Consider the following 17,372-nt stretch of genomic DNA (forward strand, 5'->3'; position numbering starts at 1 on the left):
ATAAGTAAAAAGAACAAATAAAAAATAAATAAAAAATACCCTGTGCTGACTGGCTTAGGCAACGGTTCTATCTTCCATCCTTATGGCCGGGGAGGTGACTTTATTATATGGCTAATAGTCCATCAGATGATTAACTTCTTTAAGCAATTGAATTGTAATATTGAGATTATAGTTGGTTGGTGGAGTTGAAACAGTACAATCGTGTCAACTTAGGGTTGGCTGCCATATTGGACCAGTATAAGGCTGAATAAGACACTTGACAAGCAAGAGAGAAAGAGGTAGCATATAGATAGAGAAGCAAGGAGTGGCATGTATGGATGAAGAAAGGAGGGAGAGAAAAAAGGAACAAGAGAAGAGGCTGTCTAGACTCAGGAAAGGAGCTTCAACTGGTACTGGTTTCCTCATTTCGCAAAGCCTATTATATCTCCTGCATTTCAGTTCCTTAGGAATCTCTTATTTTCCTATCAACAGTTCTCCTAACCCTTAGTTAGCTACGAGAGTGTTTCTTGAACCTGCAGAACCTTCATGTTGGAGCCTCTGCTTAGAGTCTGGAGATGCCTGGTGCTGTGCCAGTCTTCAGCCTAATTGGAGGCTGTCATTAGGGTTCTTTCTCTTTCCTCTTCCTCCCAAGATCACTCTCATCTTCCATATTGCAGCTTCAACATTACACTTCCTATGTTGGATCCCCCGGTTGCTTATGACACTAGCTTACCTTCCTGGTAATGTTTTTGAAACAAATTGAAGGTTTGTGTTCTTCCCAAATTCATGCATTGAAACCTACTCCCCCATGGGCTGACATCTGGAGATAAGGTCTCTGATTGGTGATGAGGGCTTATGAATGGACACAACCCTTATGAATGGGATTAGTGCCCTTCAAAGAGCCCCAGAGAGTTCATTTCCTCTTTCTATCATGTGAGGTCATGCATAAATATAGCGGTCTATAAACCATGAAGTGGGTCCTCCTCAGACATTGAGTCTGCTGGTGCCTTGGTCTTGGTCTTCCCAACCTCCAGAGCTGTGAGAAGCAAATTTCTGTTGTTTATCAGCCATCTATAGTATTCTGTTATAGTAGCCTGAATATAATAAAACAACTACTGTAATTAATAGACTATTTGTGAAATTTATTGTTTAATATCTGTCTTTCCTGTTGGCCCATGAATCAGGACTATAACTATCTAGATATTTCTGCTAAATTCTTGGTATCTAACATGCAGTTTGGCACATAATAATCATTCAGTATATGAGTTGTGTGGATGGATCCTTGGTTTGTCTAAATGTATTAAATATCAATGTAGGTAAAACTCAGCTATGAGTTGAGAGGTGAGGATCAAGCTCTGGAAGAACACTGAGATGCGATTCTATTTTTCAGTGTAAATGAGTATGGGGGTCTGAAATCTGTCATTCAGAGGACCAGTTCCTTCTGGAACCTCTGTTCAAATCGCTTCCTGCTTTAGGGTTGGGCTCAGCCCTGTGTGGTGCTTTCTGAACATGTTGGGTGAATGTGAGAGGAGAATTCAGATGAACATTTCTGAAATGAAACAATAGGTTTATGAGAGAAACTGGTGATGATTCAATGTAAGAGAATCCCCAAAATCTTATTTCTCTAAGACATCTGCATAGCAGGTTTGATTTTTCTCATTCTTAAACTTGCTCAGTGGGGAGTTGTTAGCCTTAGAACTTGGGTCTCTTTTTGTAGAAGGCCAAGAAGATGCGGGGACTTGCCTGGAGCAGTGTTAGCTTTAGGGGGATCCTGGTAAGAAGGTGTGGACTATCTTCCTGGAACTTACAGCCAGGGAGGAGAAAGATCTAGAAGGGAACACCAAAGTACAGTACCATGACTGTAATGGAAGTACAGAAGGTATGAATTCTTCCTGAGAGATCTGGAGTGGGTCTGGTGGAAGGAGAGGAGTTTTCTATCAGGGCAAGTTGACTGAGATAGGGTCATTGGTATCTGCTCCTTCCCATGGAAAATATTATAGGTAAGTATGAATCCAAGAAGGTCCATTTAACCATACATAATCCACAGAATATCTCCCCATGTCCTTTAGATCATGGCCCTTCTGCAAAGTGAAGGAAGAATGAAGTAGGTTGACTCATGGCCTGAGATAGTTCTTCGACTATGTTAAAGGTAGCCAAACAATAAGGATTGCATCCCAAGAGCCTGAAGTATAGACTGATGTACCTCTTCTATCCTCATATTGGAGCTCAAACCTTAAAGAGCTACAGGCAATTTGGGGAGAACTAGGTAAATGGTATCTGTGATTTTTGCCACCAGTTTCTGGCTTTGTGGTTGTCAGGGGGATGGAGGGGAAAAAATAGTATTCATGATATGGTTTCTTTCCTGCTAATGAGCAGAGACTGTATGGAGTGCAGTCCCTCATCTCACCCTTCCTGGGAACTCTCTAGAGGATTTCCACAGTCTGGACACTTTAGAAGAAGATTCAGCAGTTACAAGCAACACCATTCTGGCACAGAGTTAGCTTCCACCCAACTCTAGGCAGCAGGATATTGGAAAATTCAAAGAATTGGACTACTCCTTCTGAAACTTGGACAGTTTCTAATGACATCATAAAAAAGAAGCAAATAAAACTGAAGTCTGCAAGGGGAAACAGGGTCATTTTCTTTTTTTCCTGCTCTGAGTACTTAAGCCTTGAAAAGAAATAGCATTCTGTCAATCTAGGCTGAGGTGCTTGAGAGCACCTGTCAGTGGCAGGCCCATTACACACACATTTCGAAGTTGCATTGTGCCATAATAAGGAAAACACAGCCTTCCGTCTCTAGTGCTACTTTTCCAAGCATAAAAATAAATTAACCTTGACAAATGAACCATTTATTCATATTGCTTCACAAAAGACACAGCGTATGGGTGGACAGAGTCCTCCAAAGAAAATCTCTGCTGGCTATTTGTTTTTGTTTGGGGATGATAACACTCCTCAATGGGGACAGCCTCTCAAGGACAATCCTCACCATGGTTATTTATGCTTGGCCACACGGAGGGATTTTTGGAACATCTTGAAAAATAGCATTTGAAGGTCCTAACAGCTCCTTTAGCCATTAGCTTTTCTTTGCTGTTTCTGGATTTCTTTTTTTTTTTTTTTTTAACCGAGAGAAAATGAAGGGGTTATGGGTAAAAACTGATAATGCTACCCTTGCTCAGACAGAGGATGCTGGTACCCAAAGGCTCAAATGACATATGTTGGAATGTGTCAAAAAGGAGGAATGTGACCAAAGAATGCTTTTTAGACACAGGAGCTCACTAAGAGTGTGGCAACTTTTTTTCCTCAATCCCTCAAACACTCTGGGCTCCCATAATGTGTCCTCTGGTATGTGTGTCACTGGGAAGGAAGGAGTCGGGAGAGGGGTGAGTGATGGTAGAGTGGAGGCAAGCCAAAAAGCCACCAATTAGACACAGGAGTTCATAGAGGTAGGCACAGAGCACAAAGAGGCACCAGAGGTACCTTATGTAGTTCGTGTTAGTGAAACAGATTGAACTCTGAGCCCTAAGCCTACCGTGTACAGCTTTTTGATGTTATTTTGATACCTTCACTCATCTGAAGTTTGGTTTCCATGTTGAAAATGGTAATAATAAGCCTCATAGAATTATTGTGAAGAGTATGAGATCACAAGGGAGAATTCTTTGTGGTGACCATTGACTCTCTTTCTGCTTCTAAACACACACACACACACACACACACACACACACATACACACACACACGGGTGCTACTTTACCACCAACACCAACAACCACCACAACACTAGTAATAATGACAGTGTCTAAGAAAACAAAATGAGGCTCATTGGCATTTACTGAGTGCTAACTATAAACTAGTCACCAGTCTAAATGTTTTACACACCTTAACTTTTTAAATCTTTCTAATGACCCACAGAAGCAAGTGCTGCTGCTCTTGAACCCCCATTTCCAGGAAGAAAATAAGGCAAAAATGTTAAGATGATAATGAGTTGAGTTTGAAACTTAATGAGTACAAGTTTCAAACTAGCTACAATACAGCAGAGCAGAACCATCTGGCCCCATATGTCAACAGGGCTTAGATAATGATGCTATGGGTTGCTGGACATGGTATACCCTGAATGCAGCACCTTACTTTGCAGCAATCACTCAGCAGAGGGCTGATGAGTAATGCCAACAGAAATGACCACTCCAGCATTTCCCCAGCATGAACAGTGTGGGGGTCAAGTGTAGGGAAGGATGAGGAAGGGGTGGTACTTCCAATGAGTAAAAGAAAGCCTTGGTAGTAGTTTGTCAAAATTGGCATTTACAGACATGAGAAGGTACCTGTGGCTCAGATATAATTTCCTAGATTAGCTTTCTTACCCACTTGCTCTTATTTCCTTAGATTTTATAAATTGGATGGACTTCTTTAGAGAAGCTTCCTGAAATTTAGTTTTTTTCATTGAACTCCTATTTCCCTGGGTACTTAGCTATCTGTCCAAAGCCAGAACCAGGGAGATGCCTTTACATGCATTTTTTTTTTTCAGGCAATAAATCAAACTAGAGTCCTCTTGTGTGCTTGGACACTTGTGTTACTTCATGACATGGGATGAATGCCAGATGCAATATTAGTTTGTAAGCTGGGGTGTTAGTATCTTTCACTAATAGAAAATGATTATACTTTCATCTGATTTATGGCAATGTATAGAAAGGAACTTTTCCATTGAGGAAATGTTTAGATATTATTTTTCATTGGTATTTGCAACAGGGCCAGGGTAGAAGAGGGTAATTTTGCTTTGCCTAGAAAAGGGGTCTAACTGGCAATTTCACATTTAAATGATGACTTGAAAAACCAATGGTGTTTCATCTGACTTCTGCCACTGAGACCACAAAAGTTGTACTATTTGTATTATATAATTAGCTTGAGAATTTTGGAATTTTATCCCAAAAATGTGGCCAAAAGAACTGGTAAATATCACACCAGCACTAATGCCACAATCTGCCTATTTAAGCTTCAATGTCAACTTCTAATCACACAATTTAAATAACTTAGACTTAATTTGTGGGTGAAATGTGGGGACATTTTAATATTAACATGAGAGGATTTGGGAAAATGTTTGAACAGGGATTAAGAAGTCTTTTCTACCAGATTAAAAGAAAAAAATGTACTCCGATCTCTTCCTGAAATTTTTAAGGCAGCGTGACCGGTGTTCACAAAGGCACTATCCGTCTGATGTTCTTGTGTCGCCGTCTCTGTCTGATGGTTTGTGGGATGCTGGTGTGATAGAACTGAAAGTCACACAGTTCAGGGCTGTGGATAAGGGAGAGATGATCTTCCCTCTCTCCTGTCCTAGGAGGAGAGGACAAACACACGCCTGGCAGTGGCAGTGTCTGATGCTAAGAACATGACTGGTAGAAACCTCAGGGTTTCTACAACCTCTTCTCAAGATTGCAAAGAAATAAAGCAGAGAGCATTCTGAATTCCACAAGCCAGTTCTGCCTAATTCTGCTACCTGTATGGGCTTCTAGGGAAGCTGACGGGAATATACAGCAAATTCTAGAGGAAGAAAGTTGGTTCCTAGAGGGGCAAGTATCAGGGAGAGAGGAAAGGCAAACCCTCCTTTCCTGGAGTAATTTACTACATCGCACCTGATTATTCAAAAGAAAATGCAAGAAATTTAGAATTAGAGCTGTTATGGTTTAAATATGGGGTATCTCCCAAAAACTCACATGTGAGACAAAGTAAGGATTTTCAGAGGTAAAATGATTAGATTATGTGGTATAGTCCAATCAGTGGATTAATCCACTGATATGGATTAACTACATGGTAACTGTAGGTAGGTAGGGTATGAGTGGTGGATCACTGGGGGTGGTAGTGTAACATTGGGGTCTATATTTGAGACCAGACGCAGAGCTCTCTACGTTTCCTGGTGCGCAGAGCTCTCTACGTTTCTTGGTGCCATGTCCTGAGCTGCTTTCCTCCACCAGGCCCTTCCACTGTAATGTTCTGGCTTGCCTTGGGCCCAGAGCTATGAAGTTGGCCATCTGCAGGCAGAGACTTCTTAAATTATGAGCCCAAATAAACTTTTACTCCTATATTTTTTTCTTGTCATGTCTTTTGGTCACAGTGGTGGAAAAGCTGACAAAAAACAAGAGGACTCAGGTTATAACTTGGACCTGTCGTTTATACTCAGCAGAAGGTTGGTGATAGCTGAGTCCTCTTCAGCAGTGACTGCTCCAGCATTCCCCAGTCAACATGGACAATGTGGGGGTAAAGTGCAGGGAGTGATGAGGAAGGGGCAGGATATTAAAGGAGAGAAACAAAGGTCTTGGTCATAATTCGTTAAAACCAGCAATACATTAGAAGGCATTTGGAACTCAGGCATGGTGTTTTAGATGAACTTCTTTATCTACTTGCTCTTACTTCCTCAGCTTTGATTTGCCCAAACTGTGGGGAATTTCGTAATTCCAAGTGTAATGTTTAATCTGAATTGTCAACTTGATTAGATTAAGAGATGCCTAAGATTAAGAGGCTTCTGGGTATGTAGATGAGGGTGTGTCTAGGAATGATTGGCATGTGGGATAATGAACTAGAGTGGAGACCCTCCCTACGTGTGGGCAGTACCATCCAATACGCTGGAGGCTTGGATGGAATATAAGTTGGAAGGACAAAGAAGCAGCAGCAGATGCAAGCTCCATTTATCTCCAGTTTTTCACTCTTCCAAAATAGGTTCTGTCAGTGATTATCCAAGAATTTCCAGAAGCCTTAGGTCCTGGACTGGGGTAGTATCATTGATCCCCTTTGTTGTGAGGTATCAGCATCTTGGACTGAACAGCTACTGGTTCTTCCAACTCTCTGGCCTGCAGACGGCCATTGTGGGACTATTCAACTTCTGGTTGTGTAAGCCAACCTAATAATCACACCAAGGATTGCCTAACAAAGATCTCAATAAGAGTTGATATGAAATTACAGAGCCAAAGTCTGACCCATTTAATAAAGGGTTGCTGAGCAGAGATAGCCAGGATGAGGGAAGGTGAAAGGTTACATGAGGGAAATACTGGATTCTCAGACTGGGGTGAAGAGGAACAGGATGGCCTGTATTTGAAAAGGTATTTTGTCATTATAGTATGCATATTAGTTAAGAAAGCAGTTTCTGAACCTTGTTCAAGTTCTCTGATGCCTCTGCTTCAGCCTACTCAACTAAGAAGCGGCAATAGTGATAGTACTTTTCTCATGAGGTCATTGGAGGTTAGCTAGGTCATGGAGTGTAAAATACTTAGAAAAGACTCTAGTACATAGTAAATGCTGTCTAGGTGATAGTTAATACAATTAAGCACATCTGGGGCATCTCAAATTCATAATGACACCCTACCTACAACCCTACCTCTAAAGTACCACCTTCACCCTAGGTGATACATCTCCAGCATCCCTGAGACAAGGGAGACCCTCACTATTTTTCCATTGTGGATTGGTTGTTTGCACCCAGGGTTGATCCTTGAACTAGACCAATCAGAGATTGGTTCCTAGAATTATGAATTTCAAGGAGGGAGTGAGATCGAGGAAGGGGAATTAAGGAGAAGGAGTTGAGAAGGAGACTGAATGGCTGAATGATTCCCTATGTGTACATTCCAGAAACAAGCAGAGCTATGAGACAGCCACGCTCCCCACTAGAAAAACTGGTTTTACAGAGAAAGGATCATCAATGTGACACACAGAGATGGAATCTAAACAGAAAGCCCTGATCCCTTTGTGGCCCCTGATTCTAGTTCTTTCCCAGAGTACTGCTCTACTTTGACCTTGGGTTTCTTGATTTCTAAAATCTTTTCCTGTTTTCCATTAGCTTTCTCGAATTGGTGCCTCCCAGTTGCAATCAAAAGGGCTCAACCCATCTTTTACATAAGAGAACAGAGTGAATTATACACGATGGTAACACCTAAAGGCAGGATTTCTGGTTATAACATGTACAGAAGCCAACATTCAGCCATATGGATTGAATTGCACATCTTCACTAAAATTCACTGTGGGGCTGGAAATAGAAAATCAGGACATGCTAAAAGAAGAGAGGCAAGGTGCTTTGTTTTAATATCTCTTCATGAACTAGCCAATATATGAGATCTTGATATTTTACTTATATTTTGGTAGATGAGATATTTTTCAATTTTCCCCAGTATGAGTCTGGTGGGTTTAAGTGAAGGGAGAATTGATTTTTCTGTTTCTATAGCTAAAACAACCAAAACACAAAAATAACTGGAAACAGGTATGTGAACATCCTTGAGGACTCCTCAGCATCTCTGTGGATTCTGTTTCTCTGTGTTGGCTTTATCCTTTCAACTGTTCTCACCTACATGTAAGAATCAAACATGACTGCAGACATCTTTTTATCACTAGAAGATATAGTCCTGTTGGCCTGGCAGTGCACAGCCCCAGAGAGGTGATTCATTGGCCTAGTTTCCACCAAACATTCAATTTTGAACCAATCACCAATGGCCAGGGAAGGCTGAAGACCCTGATATGTTCTCCATATGTGAAGAGCTCACCTCGCTCCAAGAGCAAAGAGCCAGGGCAAAGGGGTCTTTGGCATGAAAATAATATTGCAGAAGGAAGCCAATTGCTAGGAGAAAAAGATAGTAGTGGGAAGACTACTTTATAGAAATGTGTAATACCCTAAATGTTTGGGGGGTCTCCCCATGTATTCGGAAATTATTCTCCATTTTCTGAAAATGCTAACCAAGATTTTATTTTAATCGCACATTTCATTAAAGAAAGCTTAGTTCTAAGTTGTTAATAATATCCTATATAGCATCGGAATAATGAGGGTGTGGGCTAGGGGAGTTCTTTGATCAGTTCAGGGATGAGCATTATGATTCACTGTATACCAATTGTTCATCAATAATGCCCTTTAACAAATTAAAATTAGCCCAACATCAGTTTTTTAAATTATCATGTCAATCATGTCAAGTCTCAAATTAAAAAATAATTAGAGGTGCCATGAGCTTGTTTTTGAAGTGTGTGTGTAATTTTATGTAGATGGGATGCATACTTATTGGTTGGTGGGTACGGTTGCCTAAGAGGCAGGGGAATGGACCGAAGGTCTCCATTTTCTAGCTCATTTGCTAATGGGAATGTTATGGATTGGATGAGGTGACTCAAAAAGCTCATGTGTGAGACAATGCAAGAACATTCAGAGGTGAAATGATTGAGTTATGAGAGCTTTAACCTAATCAGTGAATTAATCCCCTGATGGTGGGTAGGTTGTGGCTGGAAGAGGTGAGTCCCTGGTTGTGTGCCTTTGGGGTATATATTTAGTGAACTGGGTTCAGTCTCTCTCTCTTCTGCCTGATCACCATGTGAGCTCCTTCCCTCTGCCACTCTTCCACCGTGATGTTCAGCCTCACCTTAAGCCCCGAGGAGTGGAGCCTGCTGTCTATGGACTGAGACCTCTGAAACCGTGAACCCCCAAATAAAACCTTTCCTCCTCCACAATTGTTCTGGTTGGGTCTTTAAGTTCCAGCAGCATAAAAGCTGACTAAAACAGGGAGACAATGAGTTTACAGGAGGAGTCAATTCTGAAGGCTTTCTGATGTTTACTCCACATTTTAAGCAGGATTTTAAAAACATAAGAGCCTTCTACACTACCTTTAGCCAGATCTATAACTGCATACTGTTTTTAGCCACCAGACTGACTTGACTATAAACTTCAAAGGTGTCCAAAAACAAATTGCAAAATGTTTCAGTAAAACTGCTTGAGCGAAAAACAGAGGGCTTCTTCTGCCTCCTGGAATCTCTCTTTGGTTTCTGATCCAGTAAAATTCCTTTCGCTATGTCCAAATCCTGGGACACTTCTTGCATGGAGAGAAAGGTCCAGTGCTAAGTTCTATTCCATGCGCATTTCCCCGTTACTTATTTACTTTTAGATATCCATGACAGGAGAGTGTATTTTGACTTATCCTACATACATGGAGTATAACTTTCCATTCTTGTGGTTGCACATGATGTGGAATTTCCTGATTGTGTATTCATGTGTGAACATGGGAAAATGATGTCCAATTCTTTCTACTGCCTCTCCTATCTCCCTGTCTTTTCTGACAGCACTCCATGCTTACATGTACACAGGACCTGTGACTTCAGTAGGAACCAGCAAGAACTGGTGGCTATTTAATTTTTTGATATTTTATTCTTCATGGATTTTTGACATTCATTAGGACTTTTAAAAAGATTCATTAAAATATTTTTTAAATTTTGATTAATGTGTTTCTGGGACTCTATCACATTCTTATTTTTTTGGCACCAGGGATTAAACACAGGGGCACTTAACCACTGAGCTGCATCCCTAGTTCCTTTTTAATAGTTTATTTAGAGACAGGGTCTTGCTAAGTTGCTTAGAACCTCATTACGTTGCTGAGGCTGGCTTTCGAACTCGGGATCCTCCTGCCTCAGCCTCCTGAGCCACTGGGATTACAGGTGTGGGCCACCGCACCTGGTTGGAGGGAGACACTTTCTGCAACTGGCTCTGGGAGGCCTGGTGAGAGTGTTGTAGGAAATGAGGCCCAGAAGGGAACCTCGAATACCACATTAAAGAGGTTAGATTTTGCTCTGGGATCCATGGGAGATCTAGTGAAGGCTCTGAAGTTCTGTTGTGAGATGCTCATCCCAGAACTACAAGTGGGATGGATGGTCTGGAAGGATCAGAGCCAGGGACCTATGACGACTCTGTGGTAGCTTCCAAGTGCTGCAGATGGGGGCTGGGTCACAGCAGCAGTGGTGCAGGGAGACAGGAGATCTCCAGCCCACATTTAGAGTCCATGAGGCTGGGCAGCTGCTCGTGCGGGTGTTATCAGGAGGAAGAAGAGGTCGATAGTGACTGGGAAGCTTCATCCATAGTAACTGGATAGAGAATACCTAAAGAGCAGGAAATGCAGGTGTGTGCATGGGGTTGGGGGAAGAAGAGAGGAGGCAGGTTTCCAACACATTCAACTTGAAGTGCCAGGGGCATGTCTAAGTGGCAGTGTTAGCAGGCGATGGGAAATATCAGTCTAGGACTTAGGAGAAAGGTGGAATCTGAGTTTGGATATTCACTGGAGAATGTGGTACCTCTGGGTGGGTAGAAGTGGGCTAAGGGCCCAATCAGAACTGGGGAATGAACCCCAGGGCTCTCTACCACTGAGCCCTCTTTATTTATTTGTTTATTTATTTTTGAAACAGGTTCTCACTAAGTTGGCCAGGCTGCCCTCAAACTTGTGACCCTCCTGCCCCAGCCTCCTGAGTCACCGAGATTACAGGCATGCACCACCGTGCTCAGCTCAACTTGATCTTTTGAAGGTTATTAATGATCAGTGCGCTTCCTGGGTTGGACTTTCAGCCTGGTTCCCAGCAAATGTTCCCCAGGTTTCCTCACCCTGGCTATTTGGTCTGCCATCTGGAGACGTCCATCCAGCTCTCTTCGGATCTGGGCTGCCTGTTCATCTGGATTGTCCAGCTGCACAAAAGCACAAACATACAGACTTTCAGTTTGGGTCACAAAATCCAACCAACTTACCACGTTTCATTTTCCATGCCCGCTCTGGGATCCATGGACATAGCTCACTAGAAAAAGAATCTTGCCACCAACAAATCCAATTTGAGTGAAACCCCAAGTTACATTCTTTGGAGTGGAGCTTCAGGGGGTAGGCAGTTGCCAAGAGAGACACTTGAATGACCTTGTAGGAATCATCGATCACTTCTAAAGTGGTCTGCGTCAGTTTTTCTAATGGAGGCTCCATGAAACACCCCTGTTTTGGCCCAGGTGAGAAAGTGCTCATACAGCAGACTTTCAAGGAGGGAGATGGCAAAGTCACCATTACGGATGCCGGGAGCAGACTACCAGGATGTCCACATGCATCTCTGGCTCAGGTATAGCTCCTCCATCCCTGGACCATGGAAAACCAATGAGTCACTGCATTCCTTGTTATTGAGTCCCAAAACCTCAACCGGACCTGCAGGGAGCTACTTCCCATCACTGCTGGTATCTAAGGTGAACTCCATGTTGGTCTTCCTCGTTGATGACAGCTATCGGGATATCAAGGTCAGAACACCCATGCATAAATAAACCCGGGCAATTCCTTCGTGTCTCTGATTTTAGTTTTTCCATTCATAGAAGGAAAGGTTTACTTCTGTAATCCTCGTTCCTATAAATCTATGAAAGAGGCTGATAAACATTTATGGAATAGGCCATATAATTAAGACTTGATGCTTTGAGTACCAGCAGATCGCTGCTGCCATGAATCAACTTCCTTCATTACACTGTGAAAACAGCCAGAGATGACTGTAAATGAATGAGCGTCACCGCATTCCCCAAATAAAATTTTATTTACAACAGGTGGCAGACCACGCTTATGGATGCCTGCGCTATGAATTGAAGTTTTCTATTTCCAAGTCAGTCTACCATTATCTTTCAAACTGTAATTGAGTCTGCCTTTTCTGGTAAGACGTGACTTATTTTATTCACAGAAAATTTTAATAAGAAACGGTGGTATTGAAATAGGACAGGCATTATTCCTCTTTTTAGTACTTTTCAATTCATAATAAAAAGTTGCTGGATAGATGAGATTCCTAAGGCCTTTTGTTCTAAAAGCCATTTTTATTCAGAAGTCTGAAGCTTCCTGCTTCTTCCTTATGCTATGCAATGGTATATGAAATAGTCACCTCCAATCTGATGCAAACAATGTTGCTAGAAAATTTATGGCCATACTTCTGAAGCATCATGATTACTTCTTTCTTTCTTTTCTTGTTTTCTCTCCCTGCACCCAGTGACTGAGTCCAAGGGTGCGCTATCACTGAGGATCATACACGATAGCACAATCAAGACTTTGAGAAAGTTCTTTACTTAACTGCATTTAACTTTGTCTTTTACACAATTAGTTCATGGAAAACAAACATTCCACAGAATAGTTTGGGAAATTTCACAGGTCCCAACAGCAAAATAGCAACCTTAAGAGGTAGGTACCATTAGTCTCCATTTTACAGATGAGGAAACCGAGCTTCAGTTATGTGGAGGAACACACCCTGGTCGGCACAGCTGGAGGTAGGCATTTGCACTTGCCTTTGCTCTGCCTCAAACTGAAATTCTTGCCTAGCATTCTGTTGTCTTCCTTCTTAAGTGCCTTGTTTTGATTTTCTAATTGGTCCTGGTGGTTAACTAACTCAGCATCTTCCCTTTGTAGACATGAGTCAATTTGCCATACAGAGCCACCCTCTGTCACTCCTTGTAACACACCGATTTCTTCAGGGGAGGCTTCAGCAGTGCCAGAATCCTAAGAAATGACAGCAATGGCTGGGTTCTTACCCTGACTCTGCCACTGGGTAGCTGTGTGACCTTGGGCAAGTTACTTACCTTCTCTGTGCTTTGGGTCTCCTCATCTAAATATTCATAATAACTCTGCCTAAGGGTGCCATGAAAATTAACTACAGTTATAAAAGTGCTCAACCTAGTGCTTGAGAGGCAGCGAACCCTCAGGAAATGGTGGCTGGACCTATCTATGCTGTTAATAGAGCAGCCCACACTGGCTGCGTTCCTGACATGGACCACCAGGGGGCGGCAGAGGTTCAGACGAGAGTGCACCAGATGGGACAGGGTCCCCCTCTGATGGGGATGTGCCTCAGAGGCTCTGATCTCCTGACGTATTTCCCTGGCTTCTCAGTGTCTCTCACTTTCTCCGGGTCGAGTCCCTTTCCTCTGTTAGACTCTAATTAGCAGGAGTGACCAGAGGGCGGATACATCTGCCTGACAGCTAATGATCCAAAGAGAGAAAGAAAAGGGAAATGTGACTGAAGTCCCCGAAAATAGCCGGGCGTGATCAAGAAGGCCGTTCCTCTATCACGAGTTTGACGGCTCCACCGTATGAAATCCAAACACATAAAGAGGAATCAAGTAATTACCCTTTCAAGTGCCGAAAAGGAAAAGGCTGAGAGGGAGCTTCCATGGAAACGAGGTTCTGTTTACTGTGCTGGTCTTTTCCACCGAGGGCAGGGGAGATCAGCTGGAGAACCAGGCCAAGGGCAAACCTTTCACTTCAACAGCTCATTAGGGTTCAAAACGTACATGGGCATGAAGGCTCTTTAGCTAATTAGAAAAATCATCTTCCTACTAGCAGGGGTCAGGCAGAGGCAGTGTGGCTGTTTTGACTTGTCTGTCAAGCAAAGGGAACGATTTCCTTGGGCCTTTCTTTTCAAGAGATGGAAAACTGAGCCTAGCGTTGCATAAATGCAGATAGGAAGGTCTCAAGTTCAAGTGGTCAGAGGCCTGTGGCACTCCCTGCTCACTTTCATGCCCTGTTAGTTAATGCCGAGAGAAAGGACTCAGACCAGCATCTCTGTAGAGCCAGTGTGGACACAGACTTGAGGTCTGGCCAAATGGAGCAGCACCCACCCACTCCTGGGCTGGGTGACCTTGTTAGGTCTCTTAGTGTTGCCAAACCTTGGTTTCCTCATCTGCAAAATGGAGACCTTTTTATCTTGGATGACCACTGAAAGGAAGAAATGACATCATGTAAGGAATTATGCAAGGGAAGTCAGACCTATTCAGGTCCAGGTCCAAATCTTGGTTTTGCAATGTCCTTATTGAAAGGGATTGAGTAGCTGCTCAACTAAGCCTCAGTTTCCTCATCTGTAAAGGTGGGATAAGGTAACTCCCCCCCACCACCAGCAGCATCTTATGACTGGGTCAGATGATATGTGCACAAAGTTCCCAGCATGGTACTTGCACACAGTAGGTCCTGCAGTTTAGCATACAGTTTCTAGAGTTACCCCATTTTAGAGTGGGCACTCATTCACGTAAACTCTCCTGTTGGGATTTTTGAAAGAACCCGTCCTAGAGCCGGGAGTCCTAAAATGGAGGTTAGGAGACTGTGTTCTGGTCCTGGATTTGTCCCCTACTGTTGGGCCTTGGTTCAAAGTCACAACCCCTTCTAAATGAGAAAAGTCATAAGCGATTATGTCCCAGGAGTCTCTGAAAAGTCTTCCTAGCATTTCTCAAAGTTGTGTTCTGGGGCACAGTTGTCCTGTGACTTCTCTAGATTCTCCATGAGGACAAGGTCGAAAGTCAGGTCAAGTCTGGAAAGGCCGCTCCCTTGATTCTCTCCTCAAAGGGGCACAAGGCATAGAAGCAAGAAATCCCACACCAGCCCAACCTGCTGCAGACCGGAATTTCCCCAACTTATCTGATCGCATGCGCAACACATTTGAGCAACCCGGAAGCACATGTTGGAATAGTTTTGCCTAGGCAGCTTACCACGTGTGTGTCTCACCACTTTTCTCATGTCTGTGAACCGAAACTTTGGAAGGGGGGCAGAGAGAGGAAGTCATTTCACTATGTAAATAGGTTCCTATCACAAAAATGAAAGAAGGAAAGAAAGAAAAAAGGAAAGAAAGAAAGAAGGAAAGAAAGAAAGAAAGAAAGAAAGAAAAGAAAGACCTACCTGGGATGCCTTATCTGACCTCTGGGGTGATGGAGAAATCATCTGGGGGCCTGGGATTGGAGTCTCCCTCCTCATTAGCCTTAGAGCCCCCCGGGGAATTGACTTTCACAGTTGTGCCTAGGAGACATCTGTGGGTACCAGCTCTCCTTGGGGATGCCTGAACTCTCTGGGGTTCGCAGGTGACAGCCATAAGGAGGTAACACTAACTATGGACATTTCCAAGGTCAACCTTATTTTTTTTTTTTTTTTGCTTCAGTCACAGAAAGAAAGATGATTGCAATATGCAGGAAATATAAGCAGAGATAGGCAGATAACTTAATGCATTATTTGAATCATTGCTCTGCTTGCCAAAAAACAAACAAACAAACAAAAAAAAACAACAAAAAACAACAACAAAACAGTGGAATTCAGTTTGGACTTCGGAACTGAAATGAAAATGACCTAGAACTGTGACCAGCAGGAGCTTTAGACATGATGCAGTAGCCTCGGGCTAGCCATTGGTCTGTTGAGCTCTGTGACCTCATCAGACACCATGCCTGCCTCAGCGGAGATCTTTGGAAGGGTTAGCAGCCTCCTGGGCCCCTTTACAAAATTGTTTATTTATTTATTTATTTTATATTTTGGGTACCAGAGATTGAACCCTGGGGTGCTTAACCATTGAGCCCCATCCCTAGCCCTTTTTAAATATTTTATTTAAAGACAGGGTCTTACTGAGTTGCTCAGAGCCTTGCTAAGTTGCTGAGGCTGGCCTTGAACTTGTGATCCTCCTGCCTCAGCCTCCCGAGCCACTGGGATTACTGGCTTGCACCACCCTGCCTGGACCTCCTAGGCCTTTTTACAGGACTTTCCTTGCATGTGCTGTTTCTCACCCATGGGACGTGCCTCTTTGTCTCCTCCTTGACTACCAACATCTTATCCTTCATCCTTCAGCTTTGCGGCAAATACTTCTACGACCCCTCCAGACTCGGTGGATTTGTCCCATCACGTGCTGTCTAAGGACTATGCCCTTTTCCTTCCTGGCATTTGTCATGATCATAACTTTCCAGGTGCTCTTGTGATTATTGGATATTCCCGAGGAGGGATTTTTGCTCGCCTCTGCATCCCCAGCACCTAAAGCAGAAGCAAAGACAGACTCGGCTTTGTGTAAATAACTGGCATCTGAATAAAACGACTACCTGGTTGACTTCAGGACTGAGTTAATCAACGGTGACCCAGAGCTCCCTGCCCAGAGTCACATAATGATCACTGAGAGAGTTGGGAGCAAATTCCCAGTCCGCTAACTTCTAGCGCGCCAGGCCTTGCTGCCGAGTGGCAAGAAAGTGCCGTTCTGTGCAGAAACAGGTGAAGAGTGAACTCTTGCTGGCCTGTAGCCAGTCTCGCGCCTGATAAAGCATCCTCCAGTCTGGGCTTTCAGGGATGGATGTGGGGTTACCTTTAAGCTGTTGTGATGCTAGCCACCTGCCGGCCTGGGTTTAACTCAATCCATTCACTCTGTTGCTTCTGTGCTTTGCAGTCCCAGGGCTTCAGGTTTGAGAGGGAGGCTGCCAAACAGCACTGCGGAGGAGGGCAGAGGTGCCTCCTCATAAACCTCTCCATCAGCTGGCAAAGCCCGCCTCTCCTCCATAGCCCCATTTTTTCTTTTTTTTTTTTTTTTAAATCATCCTTTAAAAGCAAACTGTTCCTGTGACTGCCGTCTTTCTGGTGCACTGTAGTCTGGAAAGTTACAGCCGGGACAGTGTCAGTGTCTAGCCAGGAGACGCAGGTGCCTCTGTCTCTAGAATGTACCAAGGTTTGGATTATGGCTGGACGCTAGCCTTCCATGCCTGGTTGTCCCCTCCAGTTTCTTTCCTCCTGACCCCGGTTTATCCACTTTCAATGTTGAAGCTGTGGCACGTGGTCGGCAAGTGCCCCTTTCCACCACCCAGGTTCATTTCTTTGCCTTTGCACTTCAAATCTGAATGACCTTG

At 43.4% G+C, this 17,372-nt stretch overlaps 1 protein-coding gene across 9 annotated transcripts in view; it reads right to left on the bottom strand.

Moving 5' to 3' along the window:
- The window catches only part of CADPS (calcium dependent secretion activator), a 483,924-nt gene that overhangs the window by 256,617 nt on the left and 209,935 nt on the right, over positions 1–17,372 (bottom strand). For all 9 annotated transcript variants that reach the window (XM_079114383.1, XM_079114382.1, XM_079114375.1 and 6 more), the window contains exon 4: positions 11,349–11,429. In XM_079114383.1, coding sequence (XP_078970509.1) covers positions 11,349–11,429 — 81 coding nt within the window. The remainder of the gene's footprint in view (positions 1–11,348; positions 11,430–17,372) is intronic.

The sequence above is a fragment of the Sciurus vulgaris genome, assembly GCF_902686455.1.
Source record: "Sciurus vulgaris genome assembly, chromosome: 16".
NCBI classification, from domain to species: Eukaryota; Metazoa; Chordata; class Mammalia; order Rodentia; family Sciuridae; genus Sciurus; species Sciurus vulgaris.